This window comes from Micromys minutus (assembly GCF_963924665.1).
Source record: "Micromys minutus genome assembly, chromosome: 10".
Lineage (NCBI taxonomy): Eukaryota > Metazoa > Chordata > Mammalia > Rodentia > Muridae > Micromys > Micromys minutus.
In genome coordinates, this window is record NC_137979.1 from 48,981,311 (window position 1) to 49,005,645 (window position 24,335).

Consider the following 24,335-nt stretch of genomic DNA (forward strand, 5'->3'; position numbering starts at 1 on the left):
ACTACAACTGTAAGTCATTCTTGTTTTGTTCTGGATTAATTATATCCTCTGCTTCTATAATACATAATGGTTCAAAATCTTTCTCACACGCTGAGTTCTTTCCTTCGGAGGATAAATAACTTTTCTGCAGGCCTTTATTTTATAACAGTAACAATTAGTATGTGCCATATACTGTAAGGGTTTTAAAAGCATTTAAAACATTACAATTCAAAAAAAGTAAAGATCAAATAATAAAGTTCAAATACAAAACCAAATCTAGATTATGAAGTACATCCCAAGATAAAAAAAATTTATTCTAGAGTCAACACACTCTCTCCCCAACCTTGCCAGTGCCCACTATCAACAAGGAAGCCCCAAGAAGTAGCTGCCACCAGTGAAAAAGCCTTGCATGGGCTGAAATAGTGTTCCAATTCTTGACCAAAAAAAAAAGAAAAGAAAACCCCAACCCAACAAAACAAAAACCTCTAGAAGACAGTTTAAAGTGCAATAAATGATTATAAGTTTAATATGTTAAGAGCTGTAGGTTCAAATAAGAATTAAAGCTGATAAATGTATAGAATTCACAATAATGTGTGAATCTAGAATAACATCACTAAAAGTGTATGATACCAATAAGAGGTTTCCATTTTTATTACAGTAGCAGGGCTTTCTTCTTATAATTACTTGTAGTAAAGATTTAGAATAGTGTAAAGAATCTACTACAATTTCTTAAATGTGCCAATGGTCAAATTCTGTCAACTGGAGAAAGTTACATGACAAAATCTGGCATAATACCTGCAAAGTTGAATCTGATACTAAGAAATAGAGCTATTTACAAAATTAACTTGACCATTAATCTTTAAAAGATTTCTGACTAGCTTTTAAAAGATTTTTGACTAGCTATTTTGAAAAGAAGATCAACAATGTAAGTATATTTATCATTATACTTCAAATAGCCAAGTGATAAAACAAACACAGCCACCACAAAACAAACAGAGTCGAGTCAGCCTGAGCTATATATATAAGTAAGACCTTAGTTCAAAAGAATAAGCAAAAGATTAAAACAAAAAGCCTGGGGTAGGGCTCTGTAACAGAGCTGACACAGAATATTCAAAATCCCCAGATACTAAGATAACAAAACCAAACAAAAGAACTGAGAAAAAAGAGGGGGAGGAAGACACTATAATAGAACAATTAGTTGTACGTTTTAGCACAATGAGACTAGAAAAGAGGCTGGGCTTAGTTGCAAAAATACGTAATTACAGCATTTAACAGACTAAGGCTGCAGGATCACAGTTCAGGGCCAACCTCAGTTTCAGAGTTCAAGGCCAGCCTGAACTAAAAGGAGATCCTGTTCGGGCCTTACTTCTGGCCCAAAAAGAAGAAAAACAAATAAAAAATAAAAGCTGTAGTCTAAGCATTCAAGATGCAGGATGGTAAGCACAAGATCAAGACCAGTCAGGTCTAACATCAAGTTTCAGACCAGCAAGGGCTATGTTACAAGATCCTGTCTCAAAAAAACATAGCTAAGCAAAATTAAACTTCAAATAATCTTGTTTGTTTATTTACATTTTCCCCACCTCCTCCCGTCAGAATTTGTGTATTCTTAGCTTCTGGAACTAACACTTTAGACCAGTCTAGCCTCAAACTCAGGGATCTTCCTATCTCTGCCGCATGAGTGCTGGGATTAAACACAGGTGCCAAAACCTCCCCGGTTTTCCCTTGTATCTTTGAATAAACATATTTGAGTTATTGTGGGCTCATTATGTGCCTGTTATCATGGAGCTGTAGATATAATCAATAAGTCTGATTCATTTGTCTCTAAGAGCTCACACCTAGCTATTTTCCCAAAACCTGGGTATTGGACTTAAGAGATCCATGGGGGCTTGAGACTATCCTGAATTACTCGATATCTATCTCAACAAAACAACCTTCTTTTCAAGAAAGTAAAAATGTAAAGAGAATCAAAATTCAACAAAATCTTTTTTAAAAAACTTAGATTGATGGGTGGTGGTAGTGAATGTGATCCCAGCACTTACTGCATGTGCACAGACACACACACACACGCACGCACGCACGCACACAGCTTAGTGAAAGAAAATTTGTATACCATGCATCAGATGAGAGTTGATCCCTCATGCCACAAAAAGAAAAAAGAGCCACACAAAAAACCCAAAGAGAAAAGAACATACTTCCCTCTCCATGCTCTAATTATAAAATTTCTGACACTCAACAGGAATTACTTTTGGATTCAAATGTATTTGCTAACTAATTGGGTACATAACCCTAGCTGGCCTTAAACTTGCTATGTAGTTTAGGCTGGCTACAAATAGAAACTCAGAGATTCACCTGCCTCTGCCTCCAGAGTGCTAGGATTAAAGGAATGCACTTAGCCTGTCTTTTGATTTTGGACCTTTACAAAACCTATGGTCGCTACCATACAAATTGCTCTAAGTCATACAGCATTCTTGCATTTCTGCAGGGCATTCTTATGCCACCTGAAAAGTAAGCTTGATGGCAGTCAAATGCTTGTATTATTTCTCCAAAAGAAAAGGTTAATGTTCAAAAAGAATTTTTTAAAAGACATTTACTGATTATCTCCAATATGCCATCCCTGAATGCAATTTGTAAGTTTGAGTGTTATAGAATATTTGAACCTGTTTCTAGTTAGCGTGTGGTTCAGTCCTTAGCACACACCTTTAATCCCAAACAATGAAGGTAAAGTTAGTTTGTAGAAGGAAGCACACGTTTGTTTGAAATCGATTTCAGTGAGTGGCAAAAAAAAAAAAAAAAAAAAAAAAAAAAAGACAGAGAAAGATTTGACAGAGCAGGATATGTTCAACTCTTAGCAGAGGAAAGGAAGGCTACTTTAAGGGAGAGACAGACAGCACAGGAGGAGGAGTACAGTGCAGGAACACAGTAGAGACTGTGCATTGGAGTTGGACAGAGAGTAGAGCAGCAGAGAGAGGGAGAAGAATTAGAAAAGATTGCTAAAGTTAGAGACTAAGCAGAGAAATTCAGAGGCCAAGAAAAAAGCCAGATTGAATAAATCAACTGGGAAAGGAGTTTGAGCCACAATAGCTGAGTTGAACCAACCAGCTAGAGTTCAGAAATTCAGCAATAAGTCTGAGGCTGACAATACTTTAGGCCTAGATTATACTGTACAAAGACTAGAAGCTTCTAGGATTAACTAGTCCTAGGTTAGTAGACAGAGGCAGTAAACCTCCCAGACAATTACAACAGGAGAAAGTTACTTTTACATTTGGTTTTTGTTTTTGTAAGAGGTTACAAGCTAGAATGGTGGCAATTGCCTTTAATCCTAGCACTAGAGACATTGGGAGGGGATCTCTGAGTTCAAGGCCAGCCTGGTCTACAGAGCAAATTCCAGGACAGCTGGGACTATACAAAGAAACCCTGTCTCAAACCAAAACAAACAAAACCCAAAATGCAAACCAACAAAACAAAACAAAAAGACAGAATAAAAGTTTTTAAAAGAAGATTTAAAAGCAGGGATAGGGGTGTGGCTCACTGGCGGAATGTGTGCCCCATGTGTTGCAGAACACAGGCCCGAAGCCTCCAGTTTAATCCACATCATAAACAAGCCAAAAGTAGTTTGCTAGTGTTTTTGTTGTTTTGGTTTTTGTTTGTTTGTTTTTCAAGACAGGTTTCTCTGCAGAGCTCTGGTATCCTGGAACTTGCCCTGTAGACCAGGCTGACTTCGAACTCAGATCTGCTCCCCTCTACCTCTCAAATGGTGAGATTAAAAGCATAAGCCACCAAGCGTGGCTTAATTTTTTGTGAGAGTCTCACTAGGTAGCTCAGGCTGACCTCAAACTCCTGCTTCCACTGGAATTACTACTTGAATTATCTGCCCGGCAAAAGCAAGTTTTACTAAGGAAACAAAGAAAAGCTAATGGTCCATCATTGTCAGTCACCTCCACATGCAAAGACTCTTGCATTTCCTGTTCTCTCACCAGAGCACACAGATTAGACTTCAGCATTCAAGTGATGAGCTACTTACAAACTTCAAAGGACAACTGGCACAATTACATTCGAACCTCCCTTTACATATGGCCCCTTGTGGTTAGATGCAGTTCCCCTCGTTTCTGAGTTGGAGATCATATATCGCATCTGCAACTACCAATTGTTTCCCAATCAGAAAGAACTAAAATAATAAACACAGCTGGTTGCTTTCCAACTAGCAAGAGCATAGCAGATACGCCAGTATTTTAAGATTTTACCCAAATGTCTAGGATAGTTAAAAGAAAATTTATAATAGAAACTTCTAAACTATGTAGTTTCCAGAACCAGATCTAAATCTGAAAAATGGCCTCTGCTTCGATACTTCTAGGAAATTTCTTCTTTCAGTTTACATTTTATATAGGTTAACTTTCCTCTCTACCACCACACCCACTCTGATCAAAAGCAAAAGAGCCACAGGAAAATCACAGCTTCAGGGAGAACTTGATTCTCTTTATGACACAGTAACCACAAAAATATCACTGAAAAGCATAAAGAGAACCTAACATATGTTCCTCGCCATTGTCGGCTTCACATGCAAAATTCAAACAGGTTGAGTCACCATAATATGTAAGGCCCTATACTTTTAATGACACAGCAACTTATTCTTACCAATTATTGGCAAATATGGAAGATATACAATGACTTAAGATAAGGTTGAAGGAAAAACAGGCTATTCTAGCAGAGGAAAAGATGGGAAAAAACCAAAAACTTGTTTTAAAAGACAACAAATACATCTGGATACAAGATTTTTTTTCGTAAACATTTTTTCATTCTTTTTTATTATTATTATCATCGTTGTCGTCATTATTTTGATAAATTCAAAAAACTTACCCTGAAGAGATTTTCCCAATCCCTGGCCCAGCTTCCACCCATGTTTCTGGAGTAAGCGGTGTCCAATATTATCCTGACAGACAGAACAGAAAGACAAACCAAAAATATTCCAATAATATATTCTTCCCTTCCTAGTGGACATTAAAATAGGTGATGAACAAGAGGTAATTCTACATATACGCATGCAAAAAAGGTGCTAATAAAAGGATAAATGTGCCCAGTAAAAGGGACATTAATGTAAAAAGAAATGCTGGCTAGTATTGTATATGGGAAGAACATATGGGGGAAGGGTTCTTTCTGATAGTGTGCTGGGCAACTTCTGTACTGAACACTTTAAAGCAAGAAAGGGGGAGGGGAGAAAAAGGGAAGGATCCACTTATAAAGTTTTAAAACTAACATTAAAAAGCATAAAATCAAGGTAATACAATCATATCCACCACCTAGACAGCACCACTTTAAGATCTTTTTAAAAATTTTTTAAAGAAAGAAAAGAAAATCTTCATTGTGTTTACTTTGTTGATGTGTCAGGCTTTTATGACATAAAGTAAGCTGTAAGTGTAAGGCTACCCCAGCACAAGAAATGGAGACAACCACCAAATCCAGGCTAGGCTTGATTGGCTTTAATATATATAACATATAAATATAACCAGCATGCAGCCAATATTAAACTGAAAACATTGAGGTTAGTAAAACAAGAAGTTAAATCAAGTAAACAAAAAAATAAAAATGAGCTCAAGCACAGACTGAGTGATGCATTTCAACGTGTAGTCTAACAAAAACGCTAAGATGTTAGAATGAAACAGGCCTAGCAATAAGTCAACAGTAAAGAACCATTAGTGCATGTGGGGTCGACATACATAATGTCTCATCTGGAAACGGTATTTCAATGTAAATCATATAAAAAGATGCCAGAAACAACAATTAAATGTCAGCTACTGAATGAAGAGTCAAGAAATCAGAAGGTTGCATAGCACTTTGCTTACTTCTCTACTTTTTAAGACTACTGTGAAGCAACAAGACCAAGCTAAAGAACTTCTGAACACCAGGGGGAATATGCTACCAATAAAGAAAAGAGCTAAAAACTGGGCTGCAACTCAGAGAAGAGCAGTTGCCGAGCACTCACCAGGCTGAGTCCAATCCCCAGCACCATACACACAATTAAAATAAACCAAAAAATCTTTAATATATAGTCCATGTAATTTATAACAGTAAGCTGTCATTTTTAGAATGTTATACCTGAAATCAATTAATGAAGCTTCATAAATTATCTAGCTGTTCTGTTCTATTCTTTCTCTTTCTTTTTCTTTCCCTTCCTTCCTTTTTTTCCCCCACTTTTGCTTTCATTTTGTTTTTTGAGACAGGGTTCTGTGTAGCCCTGGCTGTCCTAAAACTCGCTCTATAGGCCAACCTAGAGCCCACAGAGATCCACCAGTCTCTGCCTCCCGAGTGCTGGGATTAAAGGCTTGTGCCACCATTTCCAGCCTGTTTTCTTTAAAAGAACAATATTCTTCCACAGGTTCAGAACAGCATGCAACTGAGTGGCTGCAATTTTACTGGTAGAGAAATCGTACTATGATCTCTCAGGCAGAATCTCATTAGCATAGGCTGTTCTTAAGACTTGCTATACACTCAAGGATGACCTTAAAACGTTGATTCTACTGACTCTACTTCCTCAGATATGTACGCCCATGCCTGGTTTATACAGTGCTGGAGACCGAACCTAAAGCCTCAGACACTACTCACTGAATTGTCTCCCTAGCCCCCAAGATACTTTTGTGGTTTTGCTTTCTCCAGAAAGGTCTTTATGTAGCCTATCAGACTAGCCTGGAACTTGTGATCTTCCTGCCTTGACCTTCTAATTAACACTTGGATTACATAATTGTGTGGGGTTCCATACTGTTTTGAAAAAAACAAAAGGTGAAGGCAAACAATAAAAAGCTGCTTTTAAAACAAAAGGTACTGCTGTGATATATGATATACTCACACAAATACATGTACAGTAAAAGGGCACTACAAATTACCTTTGTTAAAACTAGAAAGTACTAGGAAAGAAGGCTCTGTATAATCCTTGGTGATGATGCTCACATTATTAAATATCACACATTTAATGGACTCTATTGTTACTCCTCTTCTCTCCTGAACTACTGAGAAAAGCATCATCTCACCCAATCCTGAGTATGTCTTACTATAAATAAAAATTAGGCCGATCATGTTGAATCACATCTGTAATCCCAGAACTGGGGAGGTGGAGGCAGAAGGCAAGTAGATCAGTGGCACAAGGTCATCCTTGACTACATAACAAATGTAAAACCAACCCCGGGTTACATGAATCACAAAAAAACAAAAAAGGCCCAGGGACTTAGGATAATTGCATAGTACTTGTGTGTGTAAGGCCCAGATTTGAGCCATGCCACCTCAAATTTAAAATAAAAAAAACCCAAAATCATATGAAAGCAGAACACTTTTATTTTCCTTACTATCAAACAAGTTTAGCTACCTTTGGAAGTGACAAGGATAGCAAAATGACTCTTTAAGAGCATTTAATTGTGCTTGCTATGGGGGCACATTCCTTATAAACCCAGCAGCAAGGACAGAAGGATCACCTAGAGTTCCATGATAGTTAGAATTAAAAAGTGAGATCTCGAAAAAAAATAAATAAATAAAAATAACAATTGTTGTTTGTTATTGTTTACTCTCTTGCTACAAATGTTCTGTGTATGGCACAAGAGTTTATGGATTAAGTAATGCTGACAAAATTGCTGTTTCTCCCCCATTTTGTTATGATCTGTTTCTGTTTTGTTTTGTTTTTAAAGAAATCAATCTTTGGCCACATGAGATGAGACATTATGCGTACTGTGTTATATTATGAATGCACTAAAATAAACAGACAGATGAAGCAGTATGCTATTTCCAAAAGCAGTGCAAGTGGAGTGAAAGCATTTCCATACGAACCTGGCTTTAAAAACTGGGCTGTCAAAAGAACAGTTAAATGTAACACAAAGTAAGAAACTGTCCGATCACTAATGGTCGATTTTTTTTTTGTCTTGTTTTCAATTCACTGCTTGCAAGTAATGTATTTATTAAAGACTGAAAGCATAAGTAAAACCACGAGTCAAGAGCAGCTGAGAGACTCAGAGCAGCGTGTGTGACTGACAACAGTGAGAGGGAGAGCGAATGTTAAGGAGAGCAGAGGAAAGTTTAGGTCATACACATTAGCAGCACTTTCACACCACCACTCAAGAGGCTGGCTGTCGCCTTGAGAAAGCTAGGATATGAAATAAGAGTGGCATTACTCTTCTAAAGCCTAATATTAAACCGTTCTTTAACTAAATATACTTTGCTCAACTTTTCTAAGTAGGAGCAGAGAATGGAATGTTCTAGACTATAAACTATTTAACACGCTATTGAGTCCTTCTGACTAAAACAGACAACAGCACACACATCTCCCCACCAGCCTCCTCAAGTAAATGAATAACTAATAAAGACAACCTGAGCCTCTCCTATCATTTTAAACTACCTGCTTTTGACAGAAAAGGCTGCTGTGTGGCTTGTTACAAAACAAGCCTTTCAAAAATGGAAAGGAAAAAAAAAAGGTTGTGGTGGCTACAATGAATACTGTATACTTGTACAAATTATATAAAACCTGTAGTTAGTGTGTGTGTGTGTGTGTGTCCCTGAGGAGGTCAGAAGTATCAGATACCCTGGTGCTGTGCTGGAGTTAACAGGCAGCTATGAGCTTCCCTGATGTGAGTGCTGAGAATCAAGTTGGGTCTTCTGTGAGAATAACACACTCATTTTAATCACCTCTGCCCAATGAATAGATTAAAAAAGAAAAGAAAGAAAAGAAAAGAGAAAGGAAAGAGGTGAGGCTAGGTGTGGTAGCACATACTTTTAATACAAGGGGAAAAAACTTTTACAATAAAATGACGTTTGCCAATCCCTGAACTATGAAAATTTTCACTATCAATAAATAAGGGCTTACAGAAAACCAGTAATATATTTTCTTTATTTAGGACTGTGATTTTTATGGTTTTCCCATATTAGAGTCCCATGGCTATTTATAATGGTAGATTGACTAAAAATGTAAAAGCTCCAACAGGTAATCATAACAAACATAGGAAATGAGCACTAAATATAATCCTAAAAAATTGTTAGTAACTGAAAAAATCTTCTAGGAATCAGCAACTTTTTACTATTTTTGTCACTACAATAATTACAAATTTTAATTTTTAAAGTAATAAAAATAAAATATATAAGGCCAGGCATAATAATGACACATGTGTACAATTCTAGCACTTGAGAAAGAAAATCTAACTTGTGTACACAATGAGTTTCAGGGCCACAGTATGAGTTAGACTTAAGAGAGTAAGAGAAAGCCAGGCATGACTGCTCACCCCATTAATTCCAGCAGGTGGATCTCTCAGTCTACATGGCAAGTTCCAGGACTACCCAAGCAATGTAATTGAGAGAGAGAGAGAGAGAGATATTGAGAGAGAGAGAGAGAAAGAGAGAGAGAGAGAGAGAGAGAGAGAGAATGAAACAAAGAATGTCATGTCCTTGCAATTCCAGCACTGAGAAGAGGAAGGAGGATCAGAGATGAGAGATGAGAGATGAGAGATCCAGGGTTATCCTCTGAATCTCAAGCCAATACTGTCTGTAAGACACTGTCTCCACAGTTTCTACAAAAACAGCCAGGTATGAAATTCACACCTGAAATTCTAGCACTTGGGAGGTTAAAGCAGGACTGACATGTGTTCAAAGCCATCTTAAGTTATATACTGGCACCTAAGCCAAACAGAATAGGAAGACCCTATCCTCCCTCAAAAAAAGTTAATAATATCTACTATCTACATATAGGTATAATTTGAGTTTTAAATTCTTTTATAGAAACAAAAATTAATCCTTTAGTCTTTTCAAACAATGTACAATTGACAAAGATTCATGGTGATAACAGGCCAGATTATTTACAATTTAAATGTACATGTAAGAATTACAAGGAGGGGACTTAAATGTACATCTAAGAATTACAACTGAGATGGCTCAGCAGTTAAGAGCTATGGCTGCTTTCCAGAGGTCCTGAGTTTAATTTCCAGCAACTACATGGTGGCTCACAACCATCTGTAATGAGATCCAATGACCTCTTTTACTTTATGAAGACAACAGCCACAGAGTACTTCTATTTGTAAAGTAAGAATTAAAGGACATTTCTACTTTAACCTAAGAAAGGCAAATGAAATTTTCTTAAGGAGGATACCAAAAGACAATATTCTATGTGGATTCAGAGTTTACAGAGTTGTTCAAAATGGCAGCCTTATAATCTTCAGCTGAAAATGAAATCCTACTATGTTCAAATGAAGCTGAACTGACAAACTCTTTTTTGGGGGGGAAGAGAGTAAGATTACCTCAATTGTCCTGTTCTGGCTTTCTATTTCTAAATTCAAAAGTAAATTAAAACTCTGGACTACCAACATGTGTTCCTATCTATTATGTTAGTTTTAAATAGGAAGCTCTTCAAATGCAATAAGTGCTTTATAAGTAGCCACCAATATGTCAAAAATGTAATACAATGTTAAACAAGAAAAAACCTCAATAACTACTTTAGATGGTCCTCAACATTCTTCTTATCAATTAAAAAAAAAAGCCTTCCCAGGAACTGCTCTCTGCTCCACGTACTACACCACTACAGGAACTAGGACCATTTGGCAAGAGCACCACAGTACATGCCAAAACACAAATAAAAATGAATTTTATTGCAAGGGCTGACTACAAGTTTTGATAATAGAAAACAGAACCTCGTATTCTCAAGAGAAAACTGCTTCAGAAACAGATGGATATTAATCCCACACTCAATTTTCTTTTAGTTGACAACCCAATTTAATTTATATAATTTAGCTCATTTTCAGCAGGACAAAAATGGTAAGTCTCTTGAGTGGGTTGTAAGCTTTGCTGATTGTGTATTAGAGACTCTATAAGCAAGAACCAACGCTACCAGGTGAACCCATGCAAAGAACAAATTTGTAAAAATTTCCCAAACAAAAAAAAAATCTATAACTCACTACAGATGACAATGAAGACTAGAGAGAAAAGCCATATAGTAATGCTACACCATTCAGCTCCAAGAAGCATATGTTTATTGTGCAATCCACATAAGGTCACTGCTAAGAGTCAAATTAGCAGTCTCACAGAGTTACATTTTGGAACTAGTGGAGTCCACAGATCTACACAGATATGCAACATAACAAAACTCTATGTCTACATGTACTACTAAATCCCTATATAAGTAAACTAAACACTGGCAACTAGATATTTAGAAAACTTAACACTAACTTTTAAAATCCACTCAACCTGACAACTCCTAAAGTCAGGATTTCTATCAGTCAGAATTTTAAAAAAAGCAACTAATCTGGTGGAGAGTTGTACTTCCAATTGTACAAATGACAGCATTTTTTCTTTTGTCCAACTTCAATATCCCATCTATCATCTTCAAACTAAAATAAAGGTCATAAGAAAGATCATATATCCTAAATCCTACTAACCAATTCTTGTAATTACAATGGAATCTAAGTTGGGCTATCGCTTTAGATTACATTTAGTTTTCCCAATATTTTAACTGCATGGAGGTCATAATTGTGGTTTGAATGTCAAAATCTCATAACTAACAACTTTTAAAGTTGAAACTAAAAAAGTTGTTTGCAATAAGGAAAAACCGTTATATTTTGTTCTTTTATTGTAATTCAGATAATCAAATTATCTGCCAATTCTAATGTAATTTCATTAGAAAATACTTTACTCTTGACCAAAAGAATATTTTAGTAGTTGAAATGAAGGAAAATAAAACTTTACAGCAAATATTATCAAATACTTTTTCAATCTTGTTTTTTTTAATGAATTTTGTACTTTATGAATTTTGTTTTTAACGTTTGCCTACTAAAATTGAGTAACTATCATCTCACTAACAAATCCAGACTTCAGAAGTTTGGTTAATGTATAATTCATTAATATCTTTGGAGCTCATCTCATTTCACGTTTTGCTGATTTGTATCAAATACGCTGTTATGAAACAAACAGCCGTAATCCCATACTTGTAACAGCCTTTCATATAGCCATATTCTTGACACAAACCTGTGCAGACCTCCATAGTCATCAGTTGCTGCAGAATACCTGCTCATGTATTTCAATGACTACACTTTAGCTCCTGCAATGATCTGTAGACTCCCAAAGCTGTGTGTTCCCAGCCACTTTTGAGTTGCATGCTGTAGCAAAACAGTCAGCACCTCTCAAGATATTGCTGCAGAGAAAGATCTTAATCAACAGAGGCTGTTTTTGTGTTAAAAGCAACATTCCCGCTTAGAACAAAACATCTTGAGATAGCCAGCCAGCCAGCCCCAAAACCAAAAACTATTATCTGCTGAGCATTCAGAGAGAGGACTTTTGTCTTTGGATAAGAAGGAACACTACTTAGTTTGGTATCAATCATGTACGTGTTCTTTTAAAATTTCAAATTTTATTTCTAAATGATCACGTAACAGAAATAAAGTTTTTTGCTTTCTGGGTCCCATTTTTCTTTTTCTTTGAGTCCTACTTCTATTTAACATAATGCATCCTACAAAAGTCTTCCTACTGTTATTTAAACTATCAATTCACAATTAATGTGTATATTTACGGACTCCAGAAATAATTTTTCACCAGAAGTATAACTTAATATAACATATACATCTCTGACCACACATTTATTTTTAAAAGTAAAGATCTGGTCTGAGCACAGTATCATTTGTCATTTTAAATGGAGAAGATTAACATTCTCTAATAAGCAAGACTTAAGCCGATTCTACTCTTACTCACTGAGATTACTCGGCAATGATTACACAAGCAGACTGTCTTGTCACAGTGCTTTGCTTACGAATACGGCATGTCCAAGAAAAAAAAATCCTGGGCACTGTGAGGAAATAGTATCATTAGTCTCATGTCATGGGAATGGCTTAAAAGATTATAATGTAGACCTACACAGAATTTAAAAGGGCTAAATGTCAATGATTTAAAAGAAATATTCATTAAATACATTACAAATGAAGCAGGCTACAGTTTCGGGCTATTAAACTTGCTGATACTGAGAGTCTATGTGCTCTACAGAAACAGCACATCTGTGACCCTCACATGATATGAGACTGAAAAGCTGTAACAACTGGGGATTTGTCCTTAAAACTGATGCAAAGAAGTATTTTTACATTAAAGTAGAAAACTACATTATTTAAGTACAAATCATGCATCTAGCCTATAGATTTCATTATAAGATTCTGCCTGATGATAATCTCTAATACAGAACAAGGCACAAGCCTTGGTGGGCTTTAACTTAGCAAAGTGGGCTTGGCATTTTAATCTTACGTTAAAAGACTGGACTTTCAGCACATTATCAGATATGAACTCTCCCTCTGCAGCATTATCACATGCGTCATCAATTACCGCCATGCCTAGTCTAGCATCATGCCAGCACATTAAGACAGAAGTACTATATGCAGTGTTCACTTGGACCAGAAAGACAGAAATAAGAAGGGGAAGTAGGGAGAAAGAAACCCTAGAGTAGAAATTAAAAAAGGCAGACCGTGCAATACAAACCAGATCATGGCTGCTTAGCTAATATGGGCCAACTGCTGTGGAAGAAAAATGTCGAACACCCCAAGTTGTGTAAATTTCTGTAAACATCTAAACACACATACAAACACACACAACACCAACCTAATTAGGAACATAAATATGTTTACCCTTTACTATGTCAAAGCTTTGAAAGAAAAGGTAAATTATCTATACTTTCTCAACTGCTTTATTATTTCACAGAAGAAAAAGAAGCTAGTGTTTCTTAAAGGGAGAGGTGACATATCTTGACTGATATAAAACTTAGGATTCCCTTTCTGACTTTTTAATCTACTCAAGTTTTACCAATGCCTCAATAAAAAATTTTTAAGTATATACATGTAAGCACAAATTTTAAATACTGACAATAACAAGCTTAGATACTTTAACAATGGATAGTTGTTTTAAATAATATTAAGTTTTATGTCCAAAATTTAAAGACTTCCCCCCCCCCAAAAAAACAGGGTTTTCTCTGTGTACCCCTAGCTATCCTGAACTCGATGTGTAGACCAGGCTGTTCTCAAATTCATAGAGATTCACCTGCCTCTGCTTCCCAGGTGCTAGGATTAAAGGCATGCGCCATCACCCCTTTTTTTAAGTTAAGAGGCAGAGAAAATCTTGTTCTATGGCTTGGTGTCATTACTGTCTTAGACTAAGAAGTGTGAAAAGACAAAAGTAACTAACTTTTTACCTGTAAAACAAAAAACCACCAGACATTTCTTAAGCTACAAAGTCCAGATTACCATGTCGCACAAGGGTCTAACAGTTTGCTACTTCATAACTATTTCTACTAGAACATTTTACAAAAGATTATGTTGCCAAGAAATTGCATTAAAGGATCAAAATACATTTTACTCCTTTATTTGATTAAAAAAAAAAACACTATACCCAACTTTCTATCTTTTTCAAAGTTTAATATGGGCCAAAATTGACACTTTTTTCCACTAAATCCTAATCTCTCTATGTTTTACACTGATTTTCTAACATTATTAAATCATACCCATAAGTCCTCCTGATTACTCTGGGGCATGCAAGAAAATGGCTCTAAACTGTACTATCAGTTGTACATACATTTAATTTCACTCACATCAAGTGTCACTCGAACTCTATCTAACTAACTGGCTAAGACCCAAAATAAGCAGGGGTCATCTTACCGATTCTATAGGCTTGTCAAGAGATGCTTGCTCAATCTCCAAGTGTCCTTCTTCATACTGATCAAAGTGATTACCCTGGGGAAAAAAAAACTGCAGTTATTTTTCAAAAGTAATTATTAACAAAGTAACCAATAATCTAGCCAACTCCAAATTATTTTTATTTTTTTGATGTAAAACCTAAATTGTACTATAAATTGAGACTCTTAAAATAAATCTACAAGGCCCAGTGATAGCTCAACACTGTATGTGCAACCAAGCCTGACCACTTGAGTTTGATCGGTAGCACACACGGTAGAAAAAGAGAAACCTACTTCAGCCAAACTGTCCTTTGACAGACACATGTGCCATGGAACACACATACCCCACATACTGCCAAATAAATAAATATAAACTATTTTCTTTAAAAACTGCCACCAGAGGACATAGTTCAATGGTAGAGCTCCTAATTGGCACATAGGTCCTAAACCAATCATGGGGGATGGAAGGTATACACTCACCCATAAAAAACAGTTCAGAAGAGGAAGGATGGCTCAAAAGGAAGTCTTGCTGCCCAAAGATACAAGCCTCATGACCTGAGTTTGATCCCCAGAACCCATAGAGAGAACGCCATAAAATCTTTGTCTGATCTCCACATATAAACTATGTCATGTGAACTTACACATGCAAACACAGAATCTTCACTAGGAGTTAGAGATAAATTCACTGATTAAAGGGCCTAGTAAGAATGGCACACACCTTCAATCCCAACACTGGGAAGACAGTTCAAAGCCAGAGTGGGTTCCAGGATAACCAGAGCTACCTGTCTCTGGAGAGGGAAAGTTGCCTAGTATGCACAAGACCCTAAGAAGTTCAACCACTAGCACAGACAGGAAAATTAAAAAAAAAAAAAAGGAAGGCAGGCAAGCAAAGCAACACAAAACAAAAACCTTAAGAGTCTGTCTTGGGCTTGAGACATAGATGGCTCAGTGGTTAAGAGCACTGGCTGTTCCTAGGGATTCAGTTCCCAGCACCCACATGGCAACTCACAACCATCTATAACTCCAGTTCCAGGAATCCAGTATCTTCTTCTAGCCTCCTTAGGCACTAGACATATACAGACAGGACATTCAAACAAATTCAATAAAGAGAATTTAAAAGAGTCTGTGTCTCCAGATGCTCTTCAGAGATTAAGTATTTGCTCAGAATGCAAGAAGTGCTACATTCAATCACAAGTCCTGGAAATTAAAAAAGAAAAGGAAAAAAAAGTACTAAATCTAGAATTCTGAACCTCTTTTCCCCTAATAAAAAACATTATCAACCACTGTGACAACTGTGCTTAAACTGACTGCACTGGTGTCCTTCTACTTTCTCCTCCTCCTCCTTAATTTTATGTGCATTGGTGTTTTGTCTGCACGTATGTTTGTGAGGTGTCAGTTCTTAGAGTTACAGACAGTTATAGCTAGCTGTTATGTAGATGCTGGGGAATTGAACCAGAGGTCCTCTAGAAGAGCAATCAGTACTCTTAACCTCTGAGCCATCTCTTTTACTTTCATAAACAGTATTTCTTTAAAAAAAAAAAATTATGTTTACTTATTATCTGTTCATGCTTGTGCATTCCTGAATGTGCCATGCCATATATGTGGTCAGAAGCCAACTTCCAAGAGTTGGTTCTTTATTCTACTGTGTGGGTTCTAGGTATCAAACTCAGGTGATCAGGCCTGTCTACAAGAGCCATTAAGCTGGCTTTTTCTTTGTTGCTTTAAGATTTATTATTGGGAGCAAGGGAGAAGCTTCTCTAATCCTAGCACTTTAGTGGCAGAGACAGACTGATTTCTGAGTTCAAGGCCAGTCTAGATTAGAGTGAGTTACAGCCAAGGTTCAGTGTTAGGATTCTGTAAACTCCACCCTACAGTTACCTGGCAACAACTAAGCATGCTCCACCCCACAGTTACCTAGCACTATAAAAGGGGCTGCTTGTCCCTTCCTCTCTCTCTTGCTCTTGTTCTCCTCTCCTGTTCTCTCTCCTCTCCCCATCCCCTTCACCCTCTCTCTCCACGTGCTCAAGACTGGCCTCTACGATATTGGGGATGATTGGGGGTAGGGTGTTATTTTTTTAAGTGTGTGTGTGTGTGTGTGTGTGTGCGCGCGCGCGCGCGCACGAACCCATGTTTGTGTACAAGTGCCTAAGGAGGCCATCTTAGAGTTGTGAGCTACCTGATGGGGTTGCTGGGAACTGAACACATCAGGTGTTCTGCAAGAGCAGAACATGCTCTTGACCATAGAACCATCTCTCTATTCCTATTTCATTTTGCTTTATCTTGTAGAAAGAAAGTCATAGCTAGGTATGGTGGAGCACACCTGTAATTCTAGGAGGCAAAGAGAGAGGCAGGATTGATAATTTCACCCCATCATCCTTGACCGAACTACAAAGCAAAACCCTTTTCAAAACATAAAGCGAAACAAAACAAAACAAAACAAAACAAAATGTCCTAATAGAGGAATGTACATAAAAGTTGGCTCATACTGTTTGATCTGCCAGCATTGTTCTTTGCAGATGAATCTGCTGAGAGATAAATGTGCCTTTACAATGTAATGTGCAACCATAATCAAACTAATTGTCATTGTAATATGACAATGCAGTTCAGACTTCTTGGAAGTTATCTCTAATTACAGGCTGTTTTCTAACCTACTGGCTTCATTAGGAAAGAATAATTCATAATACAGAACTGAATCAAATATTAGTTTTGGTCTGGTTCTCTTTTTTCTGTACTGGGGATATGTATGTATATTTAATGTTACAATGAATGTTCTGTTACAGTTCTAAGGAAATCAAACCCAGAGCCTTTTAAATTCAAAGCAAGCACTCTACTATTCAGCTCCATCTCCACCCGTAAAAACACTAATGAGGGCTGTCTTGATGGCTTAGAACAGTATTCTCAACATGTGGGTTGCAACTCTTTTTTTTTTGAGTATGGAGGAAGTCAAATGACCTTTTCACAGGGATCACCTAAGACCTTTGGAAAACATATTTACACTATAACTTATAACAGCAAAATTACAGTTATGAATTAACAAAAATGTTATGGTTGGAGTCACCACAACATGAGGATCAGTATTAACGGGTCACAGCATTAGGAAGGTTAAGAACCACTGGCTGAGAAAGCAAAAGCACTTGGTGTATAACACTAATATCCTGACTTCATTTCCAGGAACATACTGTAAAAAGAGAGCCACCGCCAAAATGTTCTCACCCTAACTTCCACATACCTGCTGGGGCACTTGTACCCTCACACATAAACACATAAATAAGCAAAATAAAAATAAAAAACAGTAATGAAAGTGTTGCTTATAACCAAAGTCAGGGGATTCAAAGTGGGTTTGTTTTTTTTAGACAGGGTCTATTTACTCTACTGAGCTAACCAGTTCCTGAAGACCAGGCTGGCCTTCAACTCACAGAGATCCTCCTGCCTCTGCCTTCTGAGTAGAAGGGTTAAAGGCTTGAGCCAACATACCTGCCCCCCACCCCTGATGTGGTTTTTATTACTAAATTAAAGCTTTTAGTGATTTATGTTTAGTTCACGTATTTATTTGTCTGTGCTTGTACCAACACTCACTGGAAGGTAGGACAGAGAGCAAATACTCATGGTCCTCCTGTGGATGTCAGAGGATCAAAGTGAAACTAGTTCTTTATTTCTACTTGATTGTAGGTTCTGACAATCACACCCAGGTCATCAGGCTCCCCAGCAAGCACACTGGCACTGGCTAAACCATTTCTCTGACCCAGATTCTAAGTTTCTGATGAATAATCATATCAATTATTAACAAAGCTGGAAACATCTGACTTTCTCCATCAAGATGAGGTCTATGCCAAGTTTGAAGTGATTTTATCTTTGACACACCCATTAATCTACCTTTGACATGACTCTGGCTAGTAAGTATATTACACAGACGCCTCTGTCTTTCCCTGCTCTCACCAACTACAATTTATTTTTTATTTGTTTCTTGAGAGTCTCCTGTAGCCCCAAACTGTCCTACTCACTCTAAGGAGTTGAAGGTGACACTGAACTTCTGATCTTCTTGTACCCATGTTTCAAGAGCTGGAGCCACTGACAAATGCTGCCACACCCAGCTTTACCTTTTCTAATCCATTTATCAACATTGCTTAAAGATTGTCTAATACTTAACATGTAGCTGCAGCCCTACCTCACAATTCAAATAACAATGATTTATATTTTAAACTTTTTAAATCACTATTACATTTATTGGTATGTTTACATGTGTAAGAGTGTGCACATCTGTGCATAGCACACATGTGGGAGAAAGAAGACAACTTGTGAGTCAGTTCTCTCCATCTACTATGTGCATCCCTGTAGATCTAACTCGGGCTGTGAGGCTGGTGGCTGAGTCTCTGCCCACTGAGCTATTTGCTGACCCTAATTTGGACTTCCTAAATCTAAACCATATAATGATATGTGAGGGTGGGGGTGGAGGGGTTGGGGATTAGGGACACAGCTCAGTTGAAAACAATGTTTGCCAAATATGCACAAAGCTCTGGGTTCAAGCTCCAACATCACACAGAATAGTGTGGTAGCATACACCAGTAATCTTAGATCTCAGTACCTGGGTGGCAGAGGCAAAAGGATAGGAAGTTCAAAGTCATCCTTTGTTACGTACACAGCAAGTTCAAGGCCAGTAAGGGTTATAAGACTGTCTCAAGAAGAATAAAAATGGATAAATTTTGATTCCACCTTCCATAGATTAAAAAAAGGAAAGGAAAAAAAAAAAGAAGAAAAAACAAGTTTGATTTCCATAACCCTGAGCTAATGGAGAACAACCACCACAGCTGTCCTCTGACCTCCACAAGCACACTGGCACTCACAGTCCGAATTCATCCATTCAAACACAATAAAAACAAATTGAAAAAACAAAACTTTTTTTTAAAGTTAGTATCAATATGTAGACCAGGCTGACCTTGTTCCTCAAAAAATCCACCTGCCTCTGCTTCCTGAATATTAGGGTTAAATGCATGTGCCACCACCGGGCTAAAACCTCAAATTTTTAAAAAGTGGCACGGAACAGAACCACACAAGACAGCTTCATATTTAAACTATGAACAAACCCAACCCCCTCTCCTTTGTCATCAAATAAATAAGAGTTTATTGCTTGCTCTTCTTTATATATTCCTAATAAGTAGATAATGACAATGGAATTGAAAAGGAATGTCTCAAGAAGAAGAAAACATAAAACCCATCTTGAAAAACAAAACTAGGCCAAACAATGGCGGGCTACACAAACCCTGTTTTGGGGGGAAAAAAATGAGAGAGAGAAAGAAAACAAAACTAGACATTCTGGATTAATGGCATTGTTTTATTAGAATAAAGTTTATTGCAATTTAAAAGGTGAACAGAAGCCAGGAGGTGGCAAATGCCTTTAATTCCAGCACTCCAGAGTCAGAGGTAGAGAAATCTCTGAGTTTGAGGCCACCTTAGTATACAGAGCAAGTTCCAGGACAGGCAGGACTACAGAGAGGCCTTGTCTCAGAAAACCAAAATAAACAAACAACAGCAATAATAACAAATCTTAAAAGAAAAAAAAAAAAAAAAAAAAAAAAAGGCCAAGTATACTGATGTATGCTTTTAATCCCAGCACCTAGAAGGCAAACCTAGACAGATCTCTAGAAACTGAAGGTCAGCCTTGTCTACAAAACAAGTGAGAGGACAACTGGGGCTACATAGTGAGACCCTATCTCTAAACAAACAAATGCAACCAAACAAAACTAGTATAATACAGTATACTACCCTTTTTTGGGGTGTGGGGTTGTTGGAAACTGTTTCTCTGTCTCCTGGCTGTCCTGGAACTTGCTTGGCAAACCAGGCTGGCCTCAAAATCAAAGATCCACTTGCCTCTGCCTACCTAATGCTGGGACAAAAGGCATGCGCCACTGTTTTTTATCTTGAGCATATTGAACTTTCTACTCTGACTAATACAATATACAGTAAGTATATTTAGTTACAGTTCCACAGTCAAACGGTCAATTTGCTTTTTATCAGAGGAAAATCAACACCACACCTTCTGGTATTTGCTGTAATATCAATGACTTCTTTCAGCAACTGTGTAGTTGTCTATAATTCCTTTGTGATCCCCATAAGTCTTTCTCACTTAAAGGCTAGCATGGCAAGGGAAGTAAAGGCGAACACACAAGCAAAGTACCAAACAGTGTTCCATGGAAGAAACTGCAGCAGAACTCAAGAAAGAGAAATATACCTCAAGCTAGAATCCATTTTCATTAAAAATATTAGAATTAATTAAATCACAAGAAAAATACAAAAACCTCTATATACACCAGATCCATATTTCAAGAAACTACAAGTCTAGTGTGGCATATGCCTGTAATCTTACATTCCTAAAGCAGAAGCAGGGAACAGCTGCAAGTTCAAGGTTAGCCAGGGCCACAAGTCCTTATGTGTCTCAAAAAAAAAAAAAAAAAAAAAAAAAAAAAACCAAAAAAACCCAAGAAAGTCAAAGTAAGATTTCATTAATTACCAGGCTCAGACTCCTCACTTGGGAGTTAAAGGCAGAAATATTCAGAAATGGGTGTTCCAGATAGACCAGCCTGAGCTGCATAAGACTATCTTTAATAAAAAAAAAAAAAAAAACAAAAAAACAAAGCAAACATGAACTTTGCCACTCTCTTTCAGAAAATAAGTATTTTGCCCCCCAGTACTAGGGACTGAATCCAGAAACTTGGTAAGCAAGCATTCCATTACTGGACTACATCTCCAAAGCAGAAAAAACAAAAATCTTTTGTTACTATTTCTTGTTTAGAGATAAATCTCTAGTAGCCCAGGCTGGCCTTGAATTCTTTATATAACTGAAGCTAGCCTTGAAATCCTAATCTTCCTGATCCCACCTCCCAAGCCTAGTGAAAAACTTGCACTGTACCACTGAACTCCCCTGCGCCCCCACCCCCCAAGATAGGGTTTCTCTATGTAACAATCCTGATTGTCCTGAAACTCACTTTGTAGACCAGGCTGACCTCGAACTTCATAGTGCTAAGATCAAAAGAATATGCCACCACAACCAGCTTACCACTCTTAGCCCCTAAAAGGTTTTAAGGAGTCTAAGACTCTAACTCAATCATGGAACATGTATTCAACATATCCAACACCCTGTGTTAGTCCTCAGAACAAGGAAACTTTATAACACATGATCCAGACAGAAAGTGCATAAAATGTAAAGTATCTCAGGTATAAAAGAGGTATACAATAAGGATAGTTATGTGTTTTAAAAACATATTGAAGGCATTGGGTTAGAAAAAGTTGAACCTACAGGTAGAGGAACTTGCTAACAAGTCCAAGAAGAGTTTCATTCCTGGAATCTGCATGGCAAAAGGACGGTCTTCTGATCTCCATACATGGGTGTGGTATGTATGTACCCACAAGCACATACCACACAAACAATTAATACATAATTAAGTCAAAACTTTAACTTTGAAGGATTAATTCAGTTGGTAGTGTGCTGCCTATTACGTGCAAAGCCCTGAACCACATAAAGTGGATATGGTGGTACACAATGGTAATCCCAGCAACCAAGAGATGGAATCAGAAGAATCAAGGCTACAGTCCCAGGCTATGTGAGACCCAATATCAAAAGAAGTTTTTTCTTTTGTGTCAGCAGACCAAAGTATGCTGATGAAGAGACTGCCTAGAGGTCAAGGCCAATCTGGGCTACATAGTAAATTCAAGGAGAACCTGAGTTACTGTTGAGATACTCTCTAAAGAAACAAAAACAAGGGCCAGGCTTTAATCCCAAAGAGAGGAACATGGATTTCTGTGAGTTGAAAGTTAGCTTCATTTACATAGTTCTAGGCCAGCCAAGAACCATTAGAGAACCAGTCTCAAAACAATTGTATTTTGGTTATATAATATCATTAAGACCTAAAAAGCTAGGTGTGGTCTATCTGTATGTAACCCTAGCACACAACTCAAGTAGCCAGGGAAGGGGGATTTAGTGTTTAGAACCAGCTTGGCTACGCAAGAAGTCCCTATCTCAAGAAGGACAGCAAAACAGAAAAGAGAAAGAAGAAGAAAGGAAAGAACCAGAGCTGAGAATATAATCAAAGAATCCCTCTACAGTACTCTAATTAGAATTCTTTAACAAAGCAACAAAAATACTCTACTAAGTAATAATATAAGGCCTTGTCTCCGCAACAACCTCTCTCTCTCTCTCACACATAAAATCAAGAAAAAAAAAAGAATATGAGAACATTTCCTTTTTCTCTGATCTTCATCATATAAGAACAGCCTTGAATAAGGATCAGACTAATAGTACAATTGTCCAAGTCTACTCTTAGACTCCTACACCAGGGTGAGACAAACTAAATGCTCAATCACAGCAGCTAATAACCATAGTTCTTTCCAAACCATTCTCCCACCAAAAGATCTTTTTTAAAAATATCTTTCTCTTTACTATTCATATAGAATTAGAAATGTGGCCTTTGTATAATCCATGTTTGGTTTGTTTGCTTGTTTTGCCTTAATTATATATCCTGTGTCCTTTGTGAGTTTTTGTGTTGTTTTGTTATTTAAAAAAAAAAAAAAAAAAAAAAAAAAAAGTCAGGCAGTGGTAGTACACACCTTTGATCCCAGAACTGGGGAGAAAGAGGCAGGTGGATCTGAGTTCAAGGCCTGTCTGGTTTACAGAGCAAGTTTCAGGACAGCCAGGGCTACATAGAGAAACCCTGTCTTAAAAAACAATAAAACAAAAAAATCTCCGTATGTGGTCCAGACTTGCCTTGAACACATAATAGTCCTGCTGCCCCAGAATCTTAAATCCTGAGATTATAGGGTACAGAAGGAACACACACCAGCATGCCTGACATGCCTTTACTTTCTGAGTCACTTCTAGGGAAACTTCAGGCGATCCTCCTTTGGTAACATTCTTCATTTGCTAAGAATCATATTAATTCATCATCACTATTTTGAAATTGGTTTTGTCCCTGAATCAAAAAACCTCCCTCTTTCGTACTTTGGGAATGTGATTCGTAAGGATTTTATCTAAGTATTAGTATCCCAAGCATACCTGGAGTTGATTTATTGCTAAGGGCATTTCTCCCAATTGAAAGGGGGATAAAAGACAGAAAACTGTTGGGGATTGGTTCTAGTGCTTTTTCTTAATTGAGCTCCCAAAATCACACAGGAATCTGAATATCCAGACAATAAGGGTCCCTGTTCCCAATGGTTTTTTGATTGATCAATAAAGAGCCAGTAACCAATTGCTGGGCAAGATGGAAGAGGCAGGACTTTTAGGATTCCCGGGGAAGAAAAAAGGGGATTCCACAGAGAGAGGGGTGTAGGACGGACCGCACCATGACAAGTAAGCCCATAGACAGTTAAGAGTCAAAGAAGTGCTTGGGTCTGGGACAGCAAAGATAAAATATAGATTTAGAAAATAAGGAATAAGAGAGGGAAATGTGTGCTAGCCTCAGGGAGGTTTGGAAGTGCTCCTCCACTGAGTTAGTCAAAGCATATCAAAATTAAGCTAGTGTGTATGTGTGTGTGTGTTTCATTCTCGAATCCAGAGAACTCTGGTGGGTGGCTACAAGCATGATCACCCACTGGGAGCTCAGTGCAGATTAACAATTCACCACTACAGAAAACAGTAAACTGTCCATTTGTTAACCATTGCACACGTGCATTGGAATAGCAACTCTAGTCCATAGTACTAGACACATGCACACAA

At 37.4% G+C, this 24,335-nt stretch overlaps 1 protein-coding gene across 2 annotated transcripts in view; it reads right to left on the minus strand.

Moving 5' to 3' along the window:
* The window catches only part of GPATCH8 (G-patch domain containing 8), a 75,939-nt gene that overhangs the window by 45,226 nt on the left and 6,378 nt on the right, over positions 1 to 24,335 (minus strand). The window contains exons 1-3 of one of the 2 annotated variants that reach the window (XM_080924296.1): positions 13,447 to 13,474; positions 7,786 to 7,803; positions 4,834 to 4,906 (exon numbers count right to left, since the gene is read on the minus strand). Coding sequence is in view for 1 of the 2 variants with exons in the window: in XM_080924295.1 (XP_080780421.1) it covers positions 4,834 to 4,906; positions 14,616 to 14,690 (148 nt within the window). In the remaining variant the exon portion in view is untranslated. Of the gene's footprint in view, positions 1 to 4,833; positions 4,907 to 7,785; positions 7,804 to 13,446; positions 13,475 to 14,615; positions 14,691 to 24,335 lie in introns of those variants that run through there. The other variant, XM_080924295.1, reaches the window with a different exon arrangement.